Source organism: Vitis riparia, chromosome 5, assembly GCF_004353265.1.
Source record: "Vitis riparia cultivar Riparia Gloire de Montpellier isolate 1030 chromosome 5, EGFV_Vit.rip_1.0, whole genome shotgun sequence".
Classification (NCBI taxonomy): Eukaryota; Viridiplantae; Streptophyta; class Magnoliopsida; order Vitales; family Vitaceae; genus Vitis; species Vitis riparia.
In genome coordinates this window covers 4,184,573-4,205,062 of record NC_048435.1, presented here as the reverse complement: position 1 = coordinate 4,205,062, position 20,490 = coordinate 4,184,573, and the positions used below count along the sequence as shown (strand labels likewise).

Genomic DNA, 20,490 nt, shown 5'->3' with positions numbered 1-20,490 from the left:
AAACAATCATTTAATTGGTAATTTTTTCAAAAATCATTTTTTTTATAATATATTTTAAAAAAAAAAAAAAAACCACTACTGAATCATTTCTTTTAGCTTATATCTAAACATTAAACATTTATCTTCAAAAACATTTTTGCCGAAAACACTACTAACAAAGGCATTACACATAAAAATGTTTTAACTAGAATCACTTCCAAATAAGCTCTTCCGAGTTCAAATTCTTTCCATTAACATATGTAGGACTTCGTCAGGTAATCTCGTTGCACTCTGAAATTCAATGCTCAGGCTTAGCTAAAGGTTAAAGAGTATATCCAAAATTCTCGACCAGGCCAGGTAGGATATCAGGCCAACAGGCATAATTTACACCCCTGGATATTGGTCATACACGGTGAAGTTGGGCAGGGAAGTCCATTTCACCTATATGGGTCAAAAAGCCCAAACATATCCACCTTGTAAGCAGTTGTCAAATGGCATTGAATAGAAATATAATAAAAAAAACCAAGCATGAGCCATGCTCATCTCAATCAGCCACATAAACTTTATATTCAACTCTTTGATTTTCAGACTAAGTCAATTATCGACCCACCTTATTCCAAAGAACAGGGTCAAAGAAAGATGCAAAGAAGCCCTGTAGAAACTTCTGGAACACTTCAAATTATTAGCCATGTAGTCACCCTTTCTACTGGAAATCTCAGAGTTGCCCCACAACATACCAGCAGTATTGTGGATTGAACGACAAAGTGGAACAGGACAGCTTTAAATCTGTTCCAAAATTACATCTGCACCAGAAACCTTAACCTCGGATGGAGCACTCTCTATATTAAGAGCCTTGACCTTCCCATCAACCACATATGCTGACCATCTACATCATCAACGGTAGTGTCAGGAACAAAGTATTTATTAATACACTTTGGTTTAATCCTATGCTTCAGCTGAGCTCAATCTATTTCCTAAAAGTAACATGTCCATGGATTTTCATAGTGATTCTTCACTCCAAACTAAATCGGCTATAAATTAACAATACTGGGGTATAAACGTGTATGGTGTGATTAGAGGAATCGGTGTCATACCTATGAGAACGAGGTCCAAGCAAAGCAGCGGAAAGATCCACTTCTAAATCCAAGCTCTTGTGGAAGCTTCCATCAAAGTCCCCATAAAATTCAATCTAGAAAAACATTGAACTAATATTATAAGAGGAATGATAGAAAATGTCACACAATGCCACTTTCAGCGACACCACTGCAACTCACTGTCACAGCCTTCTTAAAATGACACCCCTGCAGAGTATTTATAGTGGCACCAGGAGTTCTTTGCACCCAACAAAAAAGTAAACAATGACAGCATAACTGTAGATCATATTGATAATAAGCAGAGGATGTTGATTCAAAAGTTCCCATCTAAATTATGTGTGGATATAATAAAAAATAACATTAAAAAAAAAAAAAAAAACCTTCACAACGAATTACTTAGGAACCATTAGGAAATGTTTCAAAAAATAATTCTCAAAAATAAGTTTTTGATAACAATTCTTAAAAAAGTTTTCAATTGTTTTCAAAAATGAAATTTTGTTCAAAAACTCAAATAGGACAAGCAGTTTTTTTTAACATGTTCTCTTCGAAGACACTATATGCTATTGTATAATGCAAAAGTTTCTCACCTATTTTTCATATTTTCATTTGTTTCTCAGAACACTATAAAAAACACCTCAAAATACCACAAAATTGTTCTAAACAATGATTGGCATTTTCAAAGCCGAGAGGACCTATCACCCTGTTTTAAGAACAAATTCTTAAAAAACTACTTTCACTCAAAAATATGTTAAACGTGTTTTTTAAGTTAGAACTGTCTATCTTCAAGAACCCTTCCCACCCCTTTCCAAATTCTGTGTTGTCCCTGCTTCCTTTCATCTTAAATCGATATGGTAAAATCAATAGCAATAAGATGGTCCTTGCCATTAACTTCAGGTTTCACTCATGACTCATACCCCAAAAAAAAAAATGTAATTTGATAAAAAAGGGAAAAAGGTGAAAGAAATTACTTACCACATCTTTGGCTTGAAGTTTTTCTCATGGCTCATATCTAAAAAAATATAATTTGATAATAAAGGGGGAAAAGTAAAAGAAATTACTTACTGCATCTTTGGCTTCAAGTTTTTCTGCCCAGGCATTTAAAGTGTATGGATCATTGACAGCCACACAAATAACAGAATCAATCCCTTTAGCCTTGAACTTATCAACATTTTTTTTGTAGCTAGGCACATGCTGGACTGAACAAACGCCTGTATACGCACCCTGGACATCGGTAAATGCAAATCTAATTAAACTCTCCATATAAAGATAAGTATGAAATACGAAATGAAAAAGATCCAAAGATAATATTTAGTCAGGGCTTTCTGTATCTCCTTCAGCCAAAGCCCAATTTTTTTACATTTCTAAGTTTTAAAATAAAAAATTAATGTTGGAGGCTCCCTACCTGCCCATACAGCTCATAAGCATACATTCTTGCTCAACTCATACATAAACCACTCACCATTCAGCTCCTACTCAATATCAATAGGATTAAACCTCTCTTATATTTGAAATGCCAGCAATAAATTGACAATTTGTGGCCTTTCAAAAACAATCATTTTAAAATAGAATATTATGATTCACATTAAGCAGCCAATTGGACCCCAAAGCTTAAGCTTTCAGGTAAAGATCGGCTAATGATGTATATTATGGAAATTTCAGCTAAAATCCTAATATCCAGCCTCATAGGTGGCTTTCTTTGGATTTTCAGGTGGCTCAAAAAATTGAGGAAATAAAAATATATGGATTCAGATTCAAAACCATGATCTCCTTGTTCTGCCAATGGAAGCTTTAATGGCATAGGTTAGTGAAATCACTTAAAGATAATAATAATAATAATAAAAAAGAAAAAGAAATTCATACATAGTTTTAAAACATGGATCAGCCAATTATGCATACATTCATGGATGAAAAAGTATCATTCCACCCTACTTTTGGAGGACAGAAAAAATAGATACAACTATTGAATCATGAAATATTCCCTGTTTCCTAACTCCTTATATTTACACCCTAAGCCTTGAGTTCTTGCTCCATCATGTGTCTCTTACTTTTTTTCACATCTCTACCCATTCAATGTAAGCTTTATAGGACCATATCCATCTTATAGTTTTTTCCCCCTTATGTCCTCGAATATATATAGAATATTCCTAATTTTACTTATTCAATATGGACATCTATTTTTACAAGGAAATACAAATATACAAAACACTTCATACACATTCCTAACCAAAAGGAGCATATACCAAATAGGATTTTGAGATACTTTCAAATAATCTTCACCATGATTCAAATTTCATCAAATCAATCTTTTATCTCTTTGTGATACATACCTCTATTATATTCATGATGTTTGTCTACAAGACTTCATCAATGTGCATGACTTCTTTGATATATTTTTTTTTGATAAATATCATGAATATATTAAAGGGCAAAGGCCACCAAGCATACAGGACGTATACAATTTGCCTCAAAAAGAGCACAAAAAAAACAAGCACCCTTACCCTCCCTAAGTGGCCGCTAGCCACTCCAAAAAACCTAAGAGTGAAGAGGACTCCTCTCCAATGTACACCTTAGCCCAACTCCACAAGGTACAAACAAAAGAATTTTTGAGTTTCTGTATATTTAAAACCCCTCCCTTAAAGGCTAACCTATTTCTTTCCTTCCATACCGTCCAAAAAATACACAATGGTATAGAATTCCAAATTTTTTTCCTCTTCTTCCCCACAAAGGGGCCCTTCCAACTTAATAACGCCTCCTTCACCAACTCTGGGAACACCCACTGAACCCCCACTAGGGCAAAAATATTTCCCATAAGGCCCTTACCACTATACAATGCAAGAGAATGTGATTTACACTCTCCTCTTCACACCCACACAAAAAACATCGGTTAGGAAATTGCCATCCCCGTTTTTGAAGCCTATCCAAGGTCAAAATCTTCCCCCACGCGGCTTCCCAAGCAAAAAACGCCACTTTGGTTGGGACCTTATCCACCCAAACGCCTCTATACGGAAAATCACCAGCATTGATAACAACCAGCTTGTTGTAGGCATCCTTCACCCCGTACCTCCCATGGCCCCCCCCTTTCCAAAACACCACGTCCTCTTCTGAAGATAGTTTGAAGTCCCTGAGCATAATAAGCAATCCTCTAATCACGTCCAGCTCCCAATCATTAAAATCTCTATGGAATCTGAGATTCCAACCTCCTGAACCACTGTTATGATCCCACATCTCATTAACCGTTGCATTCCTGTCGACCGCCATCTCATGCAATAGGGGAAAAGAGTGGGACAGCCTCTCATCCCCACACCACTGATCAGACCAGAATTTCACTCTAGTCCCTTTCCCTACCTTAAACTTTGTATTTTCCCAACACCACTTTGCTTCCTTCATAATCTCCTTCCAAACCCCCACTCCATAAGTACCCCGGGCTTCTTTGGTTCTCCACCCAAGCTCTTCCTGACCATATTTCACCCCAATCATTAGCCTCCAAAGATTATCCTTTTCAATTGCAAATCTCCAAACCCATTTGCCCAACAAAGCTTTGTTCAGGGAGTCAATCTTCCGAATGCCAAGGCCACCCTTCTCCCTTCTAGTGCACACCACCTCCCACTTAATTAAATGGGCCTTCCTCTCCAAGCTGCCCCCTCCCCAAAGAAAGTCCCTTTGAAGTTTTTCAAGCCTCTTTACAACACTTTTCGGCATACGAAAAAGGGACATATTGTAGATAGGAAGGCTGGCCATAGTGCACTTGATTAAGGTGATACGCCCTCCCTTTGAAATATACTGTTTTTTCCACTGAGCTAATCTCTTTCTCATTCTCTCTTCCACTCCATCCCAAATGGAGGCAGCTTTGTGATGAACTCCAAGAGGCAGCCCTAGATAAACAGTGGGCAGCACTCCCACTTTACAGCCAAGTTCCACAGCCAGCTCCTCAATGTCTTCCACCTCACCCACTGGAATTAGGACACTTTTATCAAGATTAATTCTAAGACCGGAAGCCGCCTCAAACCACGCCAAAATCCAGCTTAGGGCGGACACTTGCTCTTTGCTAGCTTCACAAAAAATGATCGTGTCATCAGCAAAGAGTAGGTGGGAAACTGTCATCTCCTCTTCCCCTCTCCCCCGCATTCTGCAGCCTAAAACGAAGCCCCCTTCAACCGCCCTTCTAATTAGGATACTAAGAACTTCCATTCCCAACACAAAAAGATACGGGGAAAGGGGATCTTCTTGTCTTAGCCCCTTAGAATTTGAAAAGAAACCAGCCGGCACCCCGTTGATCATGACTGAAAATTTGGCGGTTGAGATGCACCACCAAATCCACTCCACCCACCGCGACCCAAAACCCATTTTGACCAGAATTTTCATGAGAAAGTTCCAATTAATGCTGTCGTAGGCTTTCTCAATGTCCAATTTACAGATCAGCCCTTTCTCGTTTCTCTTTTGCCAAAAATCGATCACCTCATTGGCAATAAGAGACGCATCCAAGATTTGTTTGCCCCTCACAAAGGCGTTTTGGTCCCCGGACACCACCTTATCTAACACTTTCTTTAACCTATTCGCCAACACCTTAGCCAGCAGCTTGTACAAGCTCCCTAACAAGCTAATTGGCATGAAATCACCCAAATCTTCAGCCCCTCCTTTCTTAGGAATGAGGACTATAAAGGTGGAATTAAGGCTGTTGGCAAAAGAACGCTGGACATAGAATTCTCTAAACAGTTCCATAATCTCCTCCTTTACTACCTCCCAGCTTGATTGCCAAAAAGCAATTGTAAACCCATCCAGTCCTGGAGCTTTATCCCCATTCATACCCATTAAGGCTGCAAAAATCTCCTCTTCAGTAAATTGCACCTCCAGAGAATCAGCTTCACTGGAACTAAGGCATTTAAAGTGCACCCCCTCAATATCCGCCCTCCAGCCAGGTTCTTCAAAAAGCACCTGCTGAAAAGCACTCACTATTCCCTCCCTCATCTCCTGCTCCTCCGTCATCCAAACTCCATTAACCTTTATTCTATCCATAGAATTGTTCCTTCGATGAGCATTAGCCATCCTGTGGAAAAATCCAGTGTTTCTATCTCCCTCCTTAAGCCACAATTCCCTTGACATTTGTCTCCAGTGTGTCTCCTCCAAAAGGACCCATTTTTTAAAAGAGTCCTTAGCTTCTTTTTTCAGTTCAGTTTCATCTGCAGACAAGCTCCTTTCCCTTTCCACCCCGTCCCAAAATTCCACTTGTTGCAGGGCTAAGTTCTTATTAATTTCCAGCCTACCAAACACCTCTCTATTCCACACTTTAATCTTATGCTTCAGCACCTTCATTTTAGTGGCTAGTCTGACACTAGCCCTCCCTCTGACCTCAATTCCTTGCCACCATCCCCTCAGAAGATCCATGAATCCGTCAACTTTAAGCCACATATTTTCAAACCTAAACGGGGACGGACCTCTCCTCAACCCTCCCCCCTTCAGCACAATAGGAAAATGGTCTGATATCGGTCTGGGCAGCCTACATTGCACAGTCTCACTGAAGTGGTCAAGCCAACTCTGGGTCACCAGGAATCTATCCAATCTGGCCCACGCCTGATTATTCCTCCCCCCACTCCAGGTAAGCATCCCTCCTTGAAGAGGAAGATCAATGAGTTCTAAATCATCCACCACTTGAGCAAACCTCCTCATTGCACTCGTTAATCTCCCCTGATTACTTCTTTCCCTCATTGACAGGGTGACATTGAAGTCACCCCCTATGCACCATGGGTCCTCCCAAATGCCTCGGATTGCTCCTATTTCCTCCCACATCCACTCCCTGTCCTCTTTAGAAAATGGCCCATAAACCCCAGTAAACATCCAGACTAGACCGTCTTCCACATTCCTCATCCTACAAGAAATTGAGAAGCTCCCCACTTCCATTTCCATTAATTCCAATGTCCTCTTATCCCAGCAGATTAGAATCCCTCCCGCAGTCCCCTGGGCATCCAGAGTACCCCAATTAAGGAACCTGCCAGTGCCTAAGCTCCGCACCAACCCCTCTGTCATTGCTTGGATCTTGGTCTCCTGGAGACAAAACAAGTCCACTCTTTGACTCCTTATCAAAGCCTTGATTACCTTTCTTTTTGAGCTATCATTAGCTCCCCGAACATTCCAGCTCAAGATTCTAAGCTTCATTTTACCACCATAATCTGACACCCTCCTGCTAACATCCCACTTTTTTGCTTCTTTCCCCCCTCGTAGTTAATAGAACATTCCAACCTTTTCAATTCCCTTTCAAACTTGGATTTTTCTAAAAGGTTTTTACTATGGACCTTTTCCCTTCTCTTACGGATTTTAACCAGAAACTCCAATATTTCTTTCTCCATACCTTCTGTAGAAAATCCCAAGAATTTGCTAAATTTGGCTAACTCACTTTCCTCCCAATTTTCCTCCTCCCATCCCTTTCCATCACATGGCATGGCTAGACTCAACTCCTTACCACTACACACCTTGCTGGCACTTAGGCCCACCCTCAAATCCCATCGGTACACATTTTCCTCTTCTGAAGGACCCAAGGGGGGAAGCATTGATATATGTCACAATTAAGGCAATCTTCTAATATATTCTACTTGGAAACCTATCTAAACCAAATCCTTATTCATCACCATGACTTTCTTATACACCACACTCTCCTCGTATGTCATAGTCCCCTTCAAGCACCACAATCCCCTCATGTGCTATGGTCTTCTCATGCACCATAACCTCAAATTGTTTAACCACTTCACTATTTCCACCTTTCAAGATTGTAATATCTCATATTAGATATAGGAAGAAGTTTCCAACACTACAGATGTAGTGGATTTCTCTTAATTATATAAATGTCTTTTAAAGTCGTGATGGCCTATTACTTAAGAGGGAGTGAGTCATTACAATTGGTATTAGAGTCAATCCATGGTCTTGATGTGGCACTCAAAGTAACTCTGTTGAGTGGCCCCGCAATTCTATCGGATACAACAAGAACATTATGTTTATATGAGGGATGATTACAATATCTCATATTGGACAGGGAAAGAAGTTCCTAGCAATATATATGCAATGAGTTCCTCTTAACCATATAAACATGTTCTAAAGTCGTGCAAACCCATTGAGCCCAAAGTGGATGACATTTACACTAGAAAGAGCAGGTTGCCAAAACGAAATGTATAGAAAACATTAAACTTATGCCAGAAAACAAAATACATGTTTGTTGTTCCATGTATCACATGCTGATAAGAAAACAATGAACTCCACATTCAAAGAAAATTCCTTTTACAATCCTCTTTTGTATTTTCTTCTCCTTGACTCTTCTAGAAATCATCATCTTAGTCTCTAATACTATTTATTGTGATAATGGAAATTTTAATGCTACAAGTTAGTGCAATAACATAAAGATAAAAAAGACATACATACACAAAAAAGCATAAAGTTTTAACATAGTTCAACCAACTATACCTATATTGGCAAAAAAGAGAATCATTACAAAGAATAGAAACATATATATAACTATTGAGTACCAAAACATATCATGTTCCTTTGTTTCTCCGCTCCTTGTATTTACACCCTAAACCACAAGACCTCACTCTATTGGATGCCTCCCACTTTCCTCACATCTTACTATTTGACATAGACTTTATAAGTCCATCTCCATCTCATAACATTTTCCGCCCATGTCCTAAAATATGTTATATATGAAGGTAGGTATTCCTCACAACTTTCTTTATCTAATATAAATATCTATTTTACAAGTAAATACGAATATATAAAATACCCCGCATATATTCTTTACCAAAGGAATCTGTACCAAATAGGAATTTGAAACACTTTCAAACGCTCCAATAAACAATAGTATGATTCACTAGTTTATGTGTGTGTTTGTGTATATATATAAAGAATGATGAAAAACAAAACTATTTATTCTAAAAAAACACAGGACATTGTTAAACTAATAGTGGTTCCAAATAAATAAATAAATAAATCAATAATCAGCGATAGAACTTCCCCTACAAAGAACATCAAATGTTTAGCTCTCCACTTTGCTAACATATCTACCATGTGATTAGTTAAATGAGAAATCCAACAGAAGGAGCATGCCATCCCTGAAGCAAGATAAAGATATTTGCCCATCGAATTTCCATAAGCCTTTTTCTTTCTTATTCACCCAAGATAAGACCCTGCTAGAATCTTCCACTAGTAGGTTGGAAAGACCTTTAACTTTAGCCAATTTTAGGCCTTCAAACAAGCCTAGAATTTCTAGTATGTTTAGAAAATGCTCTCAATGGTATTCCATGATAATTCAGGAGCATTCCTCCAATTCCTGGTTGTCCCAAATTTCCTAACAAGCACTCATCAAAATTCAACTCATAAAAAGCTAGAAATTGGGCTATAGCTGATACCTTTAGTTCTCATTTCTTCTAAGCAAAAAGCTAGAAATTTTGGTAGGGAAAAATTACAAAGCCCAAAGTTATCACATTGAATAAAAGTTATATGACTATTGACTAGCAATCATAGTCTAGTGATTCTCCAGGTTTATCTTTTGGAACTTGTGCTTTTGCTTGTCTCAACTCATAAAAAATAAGTAACAAAGTAGAAAAGTACATTTTCAGTCTCTGAGATGTACCGGTTTCAATTCTATCCATGTGTCACTTAAGCTCCACTTGGATTTTGAAAGGTACTAGGAAAAGGAGAAAGAAAAACAAAGGAGAAATCTCAAAATTTTTATTTTGTTTATCATGAAAAAATTGGAAAAAACATAAAGAAGAAGAAGAAGAAAGAAATAAATCGATAAATTTTTTTGACAACTTATATATCTTCAAATTCTTCATTCTCTATTTGAAAAGAGAGAAAATTGAAAAAAAAAAATTGGGGAAGAAAATATATTAAGCTCAAACTTAATTTGTATCAGAGCTTCCACTACAACACTAATCAATAACATCCAAAATTTGTATAAAATAACATGATTGAGGCTAGTATGTATGGCACAATTCCAAGAGAATAGCATTTCCAAAGAACAAAAAATTGAATCCAATTTCCTTTCAAGAAGCGTGAAATTATTATTAACCAAGCACGGGCACCTGTATTCTTTTGCAGCAAACACAATAGCATCATAGATTTTTCCAGTACCATTCGAAGTTCTAATTTTCCAAACTCCATGTGGAGGTTCAAATTTCAAACACAAAACCCGTAATTATCACAAACATATCAACCAGTGAGTGCTTAAGGTTCTTCTCCCCTCCAAATGCTACCTTTAGAAATGAAAAAGAAATAGGGTTTGAAGACTCGATAGGGTTTTCTCTGGCTTAACCAAACGGCATCTATTGCGCACTGGAAAAGGAATTAAAATAAAACACACACAATTTTCTTATTTTTTTTATTTTTTAAAAAGGTAAAATACTGTTACTTACAGGGAGACCAAAGATGACCACTTTCTTGTCCTGAAAATATCGGAGTAGAAAACAAAAACGAAGAAATTAGAGAACCGAACATCTAACTGGAAGAACAAGAGAGGAATCCATGGAAAGGAAATTTGAAGAGCAAACCTTGAAAAGTTCTTTGAGAGTTGTTGTGGAAAACTTAGAGGAGACGCCTTCGTCCCAGGTCCGAGCCTTCTGGAGACGAACATCTGGTGCAGCTGACACCAAATCTGTCCCCACTGCAACAGAGGCGTAATGCCTTGATGCTGCTGCAGCTGCGATTCGGAGACTCTCCACCGTTGATTTCATCATCATGCTTCGCTTCAGAATTCTGGACGCCATGGATTCCAACCGTGACTGGTTCGGCTTCGGGCATTCGCGGATGACGAAGGGCTATATAGTGAAATCACTGAAATGTTGGCCTACCAACTAAGCAACCGTTCTGGACTGTCACCATGGGCCTCATTTGTTGGCCCATCTGGCCCAGAAGGTTTTCTTAATAAATCTACTGTATTTATTCTTCAACTTAATGGTCACACATTTAAGAAACTCTTGTCTGATTGAAAAGAATGCAAAATTTCCACTTAATAATTAATATAAAAAGAGAAAATTTTAAAATTGGAAGTCTCCTATAGAAGCATAAAATTAATCTATTTACTAATATAGACACGTGTCAATAAATTACCAATCCTAAAATCGACACACATGTGAAGTAGCCAAATAAATAATTATCATGCTCACAAAATTCATAGTATAAGAAGTGATCTTAGAGTCCATTTGATAGTGATTTTAAAAAGTGTTTTTAATATTTCTGACACTTAAAATTTTTTATCTTTTAAGCATTAGAAAGAATGAAAACACTTCTTAAAATCATTATCAAACAGACTCTTATTTATTTCAAATATTGTACGATTATGTGTCCACTTAATGCCCTATTTGGATAGTTAGATACTTGTCTTGGATACTATAGGAAATTTTTCCCAACAAAACATAGCCTAGAATTTCATCGAAATGAGATTGGTTCATAAGATTCCTAATCAATAGTCAAGACTCAATATAATTGTTACTTGAGGGCATGATCCCAACAAGGCCTATAGGTCAAATTTTGTGGGCTTGTCAAAGAAGGCATATAGGACATGTTGCAATTCTTCTGTCCATTCAGTAGGCACTTACGTTTCTTGAAAGTGACCTAATCCACTGGGCTTTGAAACCATCTGGTGGCTGGGATCATTTTCCGGAGGTTCAAAGAATTTTGGCCCATTGTTATGTTCCATGTACGTTTTCTACTCCACTTAGATGTCAAAAGTCCCTGGCTCATGTTTGTAAAAGAAGGAATGAGAAATCAATTTTATTCTTCGAGGTTTGAAGAGCTCTCAGGACTTTGAAAGATACCTCAAACTTTGTTTCTCTAGCCGTCCATTGTAACTCTCACATACATATTCTGATATAGCTTCCTCCTCTTCCATTATATAGACTGGAGAGCAGAAACCATTAATTGAGACCTCACAAAGTTCAACTAAATTTTGCAGGGTCATAGAGAGGACGAGGTTTACTACTGAAGATTTTGATCAAAATATCAATTAGACTGTGAACAGTTTCTCATCAGCAGAATGATTTCAGTTCCCTCGATTTTCAGTACTGAGACAACCTTATTAATTTAAAAATACAAAATGAGATTTGAGCCTCAACATACAACTGTTACTGGAGAAGAAAAAAGGGCGTGTAGGAAAAATTTCAGCTTGCAGCTTCTTTCAAGACAAAGAATCCTCAATGATCACTGCAAGCAGCTTCCATCAAGAACTTCCAGGTCCCTAATATCTGTAAACAATAATAAATTTCAGACCAAGTGAGCAACAAGAAATTTTTACTCTTCAAGCACTAGAAAATTCAAGTTAAATTCAAGCTACGCGAACAAACATATAAAGAGAAAGTGTGAAAGGGCCACAGGCTCTACAATTGCCAAGTAAAAGTGAATACAAATAGAACTTTGCATCTACAGGAAACTTTTGTACCATTTAAAATTGCTTTGAAAGGATGACATATATTTACTTTGATGGTTACCTTTTAGATGTATAAATCAAGTGTCTTATGGTTGAGTCCAACCACATAGAAGGCATAGAACTCTTAAGATATGTTCAACTTCACACTTGTTTGAAGAAAGGAAACAGAATGTTGTGACCACTTCACTTCCCGTTTTTTAAAGAAGCCCGGCCAAATATTTAGTATGACTCGAATATAGAGAGAATACGAACCATTTCATGATTTAGAACAGAAACAGAAGTTCCAGGAATTAGTGAACACAACAGAAATGTGAACTGAGTAAAAGATTTGCACAATCATATAACAAATAGTTTAACTGATTATGTGTACCATGCAATATGGAAGAACATCTACATGTTAGATTACTAACCAAACGTTCACACTTTCACTGATTTGAACATTCAAAAGAAATGGCTCAAACCAGTCACTGCAACCGATGAAACAGGAGGAAACGTATCTTATAGTGTTAAATGGTCAGCTTATGGAGAACTTACTAATTATTTTGCGCATACCACCTCTTTATGCTTCTATACCAGCCCCATTGGATACATAGACCTATAAAACGGGTTGGACCAGCAGCAAACACCTCACATAAAGCCATCAGTACTGATCTTTGAGGAGATAAACCAGCTGTTGCAATGGCCAGTAAGAGTCCGTCAAAGTTGCAAGGGACAATAAAACTACCAGATTTGATCCCATTCAAAGTTTTCTTGGCAACTTCATCAGCTTTCATTGTTCCAGAGGAGGCCGCAATAATACCGGTAAGCTGAGGTCTCATCTTGGTCTCTGCAACAAATGGGAACGTCTTAGTGGAACGCGATTGAGCTTCGTACAACACATGTTTAACAAGATATGATTATGCCCATGTTTTAAAGGATTATAGAGTAGTTCTCTTGGGAGTGCTTTGGGTAATCCACAAAGAAATGGTCCAAGGGCATGTTGAAAGGCAAAACAGCAACAGGGACACTGTTCAAGGCTGTTGCTCGTATTGGCTTTTAAGAAGTTAGAATCTTTTTTAAGCTCAATTAGAATTTTTATGTCTGTTTGGATAATTTGGTTACAAGAGCTTACTGTAAAAGTCAAGAAAATGTTGCTTCTCCTATAACCTATTTCATTTTTAATGGAACTTTTACCACCTCTTTTGCTTTGACTTTGGCTTCAGCTTGAAAAACAATAAAAGGCTATCCCAAACAAGGCCTGAAACTCCTAGCCCATCAAAGCCAATTTGAAATAGAAGTAAAAAGATGAGATTGTTTTGTGCATGGCATGAACATGATAGATAATTGCAAAACCCCAATAGCTTAGTTGGTAAAAGTCTTCTGTTGGTTCGTTTGAGTTGTGGCTTGCACAAAAAGGATTTGCAAATGCGCTTGAATAGAGTTAAATGCATAAGACTGATATTGAATTGCAAAGGTCAATTGCAGTAATATAGGAGGAGACAATCTAGTGTTAAGACCATCCATTCTATCAAAAAGCCATGTATGTCTTCACGACAGTTCAAAGATACCCAATAAATGATAGTAAAGCAGAGAAATTAAAGATTCAAAGACCTTGCTCAAACCCAGGAGTGTCTGTATCTGGAGGAAATATAAGTGAGACAAGAATGTTGTGTGCGATGACCTCCTGTTGCAATGCTTCTGCCAATCCCCGGAGGCCAAACTTGCTAGCCGAGTACGCTGTGTAACCATAAATGCCCACCTACAGAAATCATGACTCCAAATGAACCCAATAGACAGATAGTTGTTTTGGAATCTAATAAACACTGAAATTTAACATCTAAGATCCAAAAACTCTTGTGCTTTGAATGTCAAATAAGTCGATTTCTAGGTATTCCATTTTAAATTTAGGCGGTAATGTTCATTTCTAGTGCTGAAAAAAAATCACTAGAATAATGGAACAAAAGATCAAAGCAAAAGGCAATACGTTGAAAGTGCTTTCTTGCTTTTTTGAAGCATAAAAAGTAGGGAAAAAGTATTTCTGAAAACATAAGGAGTTCCTAACAGTTTATAGAATTTTCATAGCAAACAAATTAGCTTAAAACACTTCACACTTGTTCAAGTGCACAGTACCTGACCGGCCTGCGACGATATAATGGCGATCGACGCCGGTTCACGGCTTTTCCGATTCTTCATCCCCGGCAAAGCAGCCTTAATCAAATGAAATGTTCCCATCAGATTCACATCGATCATGAACTTAACCTCCTCCAATTCCTGTTTCTCCAGTTCTCGCGGCACAAACACTCCTTGATTGCAGATCAGCACATCGACGGGGCCAGCCTCTTCGATGGCGCGGAGGACGGCGTCGGGGTCGCGGACATCGGCGGGGAAAACGGCGACATCATTGCCGGTGGAGAGGCGGATAGAGTCTCGAGCCTCCTGGAGCCTATCCACATTTCGAGCGAGGATGGAGACGCGAGCGCCCTCCGAAGCGGCCAGGTGGGCGAGGGCGAGGCCGATGCCGCTGGATCCTCCAGTGATGAACACGTGGCGGTTCCTGATTGGGATCTTGATAGATTGAGGTTTGAGGATTAGGGCTAGTAAAAGGAAGATTACGATAAAGATGACGACGAAGAAGACCTGGGCCAGGCTGAGGTCCGCCATTGACACAGCTCCTCTGTGAGGCGATGCAAATAAAACGATATTATCAAAATATCGTCTTAAAAGGAAATCGTTTCAGCAAGACGATTTTCTCACCAACTTCGAAAAATATCGTCGTTAAAAGAAACGATTTTATCATGGAAAACGATGAAGAGAAAGAAATAATACGGTTGAAGAGAATCTTTATTACAAATTTTCTATCATTTTAATTTAACAAGATAATAACCGCCTATTTGACAAATATTTTTAAAAAATAATTATATCAAGAAATAAAATATTATATATGAAATTTATTTTTAAAACATATTTAAAATTATTAAAAATAAATTAAAAATATTTTAGGTTTCAAACATATTTTGTTTTATAAATCATTATAGAATAATTTTCTCAAAAAATATTTTTGAAAACAATTACTAAAATCAGCCTAAAAATTAAATTTTACATATATTAATTTCATAATAATTTGAATGAGATTTTAAAATCAATTATGTTTTAAAATCAATCAGAACATTTTAATTTTCTCACTCATTATTTAAATTTTTACAAATTAATTCATATATGCAAAATTAAATTTTAATTCAAATGATAATTTTTTCTTCCATTTTTTTTTAGTTTATCATTAAAAAAATTAATAATCCATTTCTATATTTATTGGATTTTTTACAATTTGAAAAAAAAAAATTAAAACTTGTTCTTTTTATTTCTATTTATTAAAAATATAAATATAGATATAAATTTTCTTAATGTTAAAATTTATGTTTAACAATCAAACACAATTCAAGAATATTGGAAAAATTTTTAAAAATCATTTATTTGAAACATGATTTAATAATATAAAATAGAAAATTCATTATTCGAATTTATAAAAATATTTTTAAAATAAAATAAAACCGTTTTAAAGGAGGGCACTAATTTCATAAACATTTTGTATAACAGATGAATTGTATAAGTAATTAGTGAATTTAATTTCAAAGAATAAATCAATTTTAGTTCAAACTTATTACATCAGATTTGATGTAGCTTACGAAAATCATAATTCCAACAAATTTTAGTCATATAGGAAATCATTTTTCATATAAGTTAAAAGGAGACTTTTTAGCTACATTTGGTTCTAGAAAATTTCGGGAAAAAATAAAGAGGAAAATTAGAAAGAAATTTTAAAAAATAGATTTATATCCTATAGGACGTAATAACAGTATCGTGTCTGCATGAGAGTAATTGTGATATCTTACATCGGATACGAGAGAAAGTTTATGACTCTATATATATACAAACTCCTCTTAATTATTTAGAAATTTTTTAAAGTCGTAAAAACCATTTTATATAAGTATGAACTTCTTTTAACTATAAGTACAAACTCATCTTTAACTATATAGATGATTTTTAAAACCATAAGAGTTCATTTGGGTTTAAAGCGGACAATATTTGTATAATTAAGTACAGACACACAATATCCATATGGTTGAATCTGAGTTATTAAAACAACTTATACCCGCTCTTATTTACTTAAAAAAAATAGATTTATTACTTTTTAATTAATGAATTTAATTTAAAAAAATAAGTTGAAATTGATTAAATAGATTTATATTTTGAGGGGAAAAAATGATGGAATTTGATCTTTATAGGAATAACCCAAATACAACTTGAACCCAATTGTGGGCTGGGCTCGGTTGGACCACTGGGTATGGGCTGGGCTTAAAGTTAGTTTACTTATGTCAATCGTGGTTAGACCAGAGGTGGCATAACTGACAATTTTTGGAGCGAAGGATCTCAAAACAACAATCATCACACCATTTGAAATTACAGCAAGGAAAATGATATCTCAAAACGTTTTCTTTTTTCCCTCAAAAAAGCCAAATGACATGTTATATAATTGATTACAACATAAGGCACTCTAACAACATGTTACATTAAAGTGAACCCACATTAAAATTAAGCAAAAAAAAAATGAGGAGTGGATTTTCACATCTTGAAAAGGAGTGTGCCTGAGATGGGGAATCGAAACACAACCTTAGACAAGAAGATCCAGGAAATCTTTTGGCATAAGCTAATTTGTAAAGACATGAGATGAGATAATTGAAGATGAGGTGGTGATGGTGACAGGGTGATGGTGAAGGGATACAGGTTGTATGATGATGGGGGCTTTATCTTGAGGGGACTGGGGGGTGAGTTCAAACTCTGAATCATTTTGATTATTTTCAAGCCGAGTAGGCCTACTGGTACTATCTTTTTGAAGCAATTTCTCAGTAAGTGGGTGTTTGAGATATTGAGAACAACAGAGTTGGAACCCACAACTCATCCTTTTCCTTTCATTTCTTCCTAAATAATTCACTCTCTGATTGGGGTATGGTACATCCACAAGTGGGCTAGTCCTAGATTTCAAACTAAATTAATAAAACCTCTCTTTATTCTAAGAAATCTAAGCAAATATTCCATCACCATGTCTTTTAGCCCTTTGCTTTGCTTTCTTTTTTTTTTTTTTTACTTTTTTGTGATATTAAGGATCTCTTGGAGATTTAGGGCTTGACTAATTTACTTTGTTTGTGAAAACCTAGGATTCTTGAGGGTAAAATAATTGAGTTTTTGACCCTTTTTTGAGGATCATAATTTGGATCTAAAAGTACTGGGCTCATATGGTGTCTGCCTCTATTGATTAGGATCCAATGTTTGATTTGGCAGAAGGAGTGGCTGATGATCCCATCAGCTTAATTAATCACAATACTTTTTGGGGTTTCATTTGGGTTTTCTCAAAATAATGCATATATTGATCACCCTAGGCATTGGATCCTCATGACAGCTAGAAAAATATGGGATAAAAACCAGAATATGTGAAGCTGAAGACACATGGAACCCAAGCTGATGCTTTGACCAATTACCCATGAAAAAATTTTAATTTCTCTCTTCATAAAGAACATATGGAAGATTCATTTATCAAGGGCTACAAGCAAAATTCTCAATAATCATGGTTTATTAAGTATTGATTTGAAAAGTTATTCAGGAAGCAAAACCAAAGGTGAATGGTGATTCCAAATGCCTGGACAAGAATCAAGAGCCAGAGCAAGGAGTGGCTCTGCACCAGACCCACCCAAATGAATCCAGCCCACAAGAAGTTTCAACATAAAGGCTAAAGAAGAAAGGGAATAAATGATTAGGTATTTCGTGAGAAAAGAGAAGTCTCAAGCTTCAAACAACTAATCATACATACAGCTTGCCAATGCCCCCCTGATAGAATCAAACAAAGAACATAAGCATCCTTTCCATATCTTTCCCCCCACCCTTTCTCTCTCTCTATGTCTTTTAGGGTGGGCTACAACTTGCAAGCTAATTCCCCAAAGCTGCCACTTTAGTATTTCAGTGCCTCTTTATTCCAAGTGAACATTTTTTCCTGAGGTGAAGGCACAGCTCAAGGCTCTCAAGTGGCTCAGCCTCCACCTAATGGCCTATTTTCCCACAATATTATATATGAACAATAGAGTAGATAGCAACTGGCATACATCATTCTTATGTGTACTTTTGTTTACAAGCTTATCAATCTGATATGATATATTAATGGGACCAAAACTGATATTCTCAAGATTTTTAATATGGGGTTTAGTGAAAAGGAAAATAATACCCATTTATTTGCTTTTCTGCACATGCCTGAGAAGGGCCACCACCAATGGAATGTGTCTTGTCGGATAATTCATTATATTTCTTCTCCTTGCTAAGAGTAGAAGACAGTTAAGAGAATCAGGAAGGCTAAGGGAAACTGCTTGGAATGAATAAGATAAAAATAAAATAATTTAAGTTATGGCATTAAATGAACACAAAGCTTATCCTACATCAATCTCAACACCCAGCATACATTTCCATATCTAGAGAGGTATGACCTTTGGTGAAACCTCCCCAAAGCCAAGGATTAATAGTAGAGTAATACAGAATTAATGTACATGGCCACCATACAGATTAAAAGGGGGAAATAAAAAAGAGGGGCTTTGCCTCAACACAATGGCAAAGTAATTAGTAGAATCATTATTCAAATTATACACTTCATCACTAATTAACCAATATGTAGCTGCTTAGCATTTTTTGGGGTTAAAAGAATTTTTGTAGGATAGATGAGAAACCCCTCTTGTGTTATTATCAGGTTGCCTTTGAGATTTGGTGTTGGATGAGTTGAATCTCCCTTGCCTGTTCTTCCTTCTTGGCTGGGATGATCTTGGAATGAAAACTCCTGTGCCTTTGCTCTCTCTTCTGCAATTTTGATCATGTAGGATTGGGTATTGTGTGGATGGGTGGATCACTCTGGAGAAGGCCTGAACATCAATCAAACAGAGTTTAATTATCATATTATCATGTGAGAAACAGAGGCTCCACACAGGTGATGGAAGCTAGGAAGCAAGAAAACATGTTCTTTCTTTTGTAACAGAAGGGCATGGGCATGAAGCAGAACCTGGAGAGAAACAGAAGGGCAACGAGCAACCGGGTCTTCATCATCGTCCATGATTAGAAGAGAAATTTGCTTGCTCAAGTCTTGAAAGAACAAATCATCTTCTATCTCCATCGCCACCTCCATATCTGTCTCTATGTAGACTTGATTAAACCAGAAGGTAGAGAGGCAAGAGCTTAGCTTCTTGGTGTGAGTGGTGGCGCAAAAACAAAAGAAAGAGAGAGAAGCTCAACACTTGATTCACAGATACACTCTCTCTCTCTCTCTTTTCTTTTCCTTCAGTTGAGTGGGGGTGGATGGCTTATAAATATAGAAAGGAAAGTGAAGGGGGGAAGGGGGTGAGTTGAGAGTATAGGGAGGGTGGTGAACATGTGGGGGTGGTGGGGTCATGGTGGCAGTTGGCCAATCTGTCTAAGTCTCACTACCCCACAAGAATCATGAAGTGTATTATGATATTATCCATAGTCGAGAAAGAGATGAGGAGCAGCCGGCAACAACCCACACCCAGATATCTCATCCAAGATAGACTTAATCTTTAGCACACTTGGTTGTGAATCTGCCCCCTCTCTCTCACTCACACACTTCCCATCCACTTAAGGGAACAAGGTATGGTTCACACTCAAACACATCTACACGCCTGTCTCTCCATTTTGACCCAAATTTTCACCCACAGGACCTTGTTAATTTTTCCATCACCAGTACTAGAAAATCTCTTCAAGATAAAGATTTAAAATGAATACAGACAAAGGAAGTAAATTATAGTACCCTGCAGATCCTGACACTTTGTGTATATTGGGGTGTATGTGACTGAATTATCAGATGAAGATGTATCCTACTGTCTAGGACCCATAGGGACAGTGTGAAGGGTCATAAACCTAAAACCGATGGTGGTGCAGAAGAGGGTTAGTTCAATAAAAAGAAGGGACAGTAGTATGCTAGGAGAAGTG

The 20,490-nt window shown here is 37.0% G+C and overlaps 3 protein-coding genes across 3 annotated transcripts; all 3 read right to left on the bottom strand.

Annotated features, from left to right (window-relative positions):
* Positions 1-344: 344 nt before the first annotated feature.
* On the bottom strand, positions 345-10,864 carry LOC117914238 (peroxiredoxin-2F, mitochondrial). The gene is made up of 5 exons (XM_034829480.1): positions 10,604-10,864; positions 10,469-10,498; positions 2,136-2,294; positions 1,074-1,168; positions 345-865 (listed from the first exon to the last, which is right to left on the bottom strand). Exons 1-5 carry the CDS (start codon positions 10,817-10,819, stop codon positions 760-762), a joined length of 606 nt encoding a protein of 201 aa, XP_034685371.1. The 5' UTR covers positions 10,820-10,864; the 3' UTR covers positions 345-759.
* Positions 10,865-12,025: 1,161 nt separating this feature from the next.
* Positions 12,026-15,233, bottom strand: LOC117914237 (3-dehydrosphinganine reductase TSC10A-like). The gene is made up of 4 exons (XM_034829479.1): positions 14,587-15,233; positions 14,068-14,215; positions 13,012-13,303; positions 12,026-12,295 (listed from the first exon to the last, which is right to left on the bottom strand). Coding segments are annotated over exons 1-4 (972 nt in total). The 5' UTR covers positions 15,118-15,233; the 3' UTR covers positions 12,026-12,294.
* Positions 15,234-18,876: 3,643 nt separating this feature from the next.
* On the bottom strand, positions 18,877-19,830 carry LOC117914358. Its single transcript, XM_034829665.1, has 2 exons — positions 19,547-19,830; positions 18,877-19,409 (listed from the first exon to the last, which is right to left on the bottom strand). The coding sequence occupies exons 1-2, from the start codon at positions 19,667-19,669 to the stop codon at positions 19,173-19,175; spliced, it is 360 nt and encodes a 119-aa protein (XP_034685556.1). The 5' UTR covers positions 19,670-19,830; the 3' UTR covers positions 18,877-19,172.
* Between the last annotated feature and the right edge of the window lie 660 nt (positions 19,831-20,490).

Excerpts from the sequence above, each read along its gene's own strand:
- LOC117914238 (XM_034829480.1), bottom strand. The coding sequence starts at position 10,819 with ATGGCGTCCAGAATTCTGAAGCGAAGCATGATGATGAAATCAACGGTG. Across the intron at positions 10,499-10,603 it reads CTCTCAAAGAACTTTTCAAG|GACAAGAAAGTGGTCATCTT; the intron begins GTTTGCTCTTCA and ends CGATATTTTCAG. Across the intron at positions 866-1,073 it reads CTTGGACCTCGTTCTCATAG|ATGGTCAGCATATGTGGTTG; the intron begins GTATGACACCGA and ends TTGATGATGTAG.
- LOC117914237 (XM_034829479.1), bottom strand. The coding sequence starts at position 15,117 with ATGGCGGACCTCAGCCTGGCCCAGGTCTTCTTCGTCGTCATCTTTATC. Across the intron at positions 14,216-14,586 it reads TATCGTCGCAGGCCGGTCAG|GTGGGCATTTATGGTTACAC; the intron begins GTACTGTGCACT and ends TGATTTCTGTAG. Across the intron at positions 13,304-14,067 it reads CACTCCTGGGTTTGAGCAAG|AGACCAAGATGAGACCTCAG; the intron begins GTCTTTGAATCT and ends CATTTGTTGCAG.
- LOC117914358 (XM_034829665.1), bottom strand. The coding sequence starts at position 19,669 with ATGGAGGTGGCGATGGAGATAGAAGATGATTTGTTCTTTCAAGACTTG. Across the intron at positions 19,410-19,546 it reads GCCCTTCTGTTTCTCTCCAG|GCCTTCTCCAGAGTGATCCA; the intron begins GTTCTGCTTCAT and ends ATTGATGTTCAG.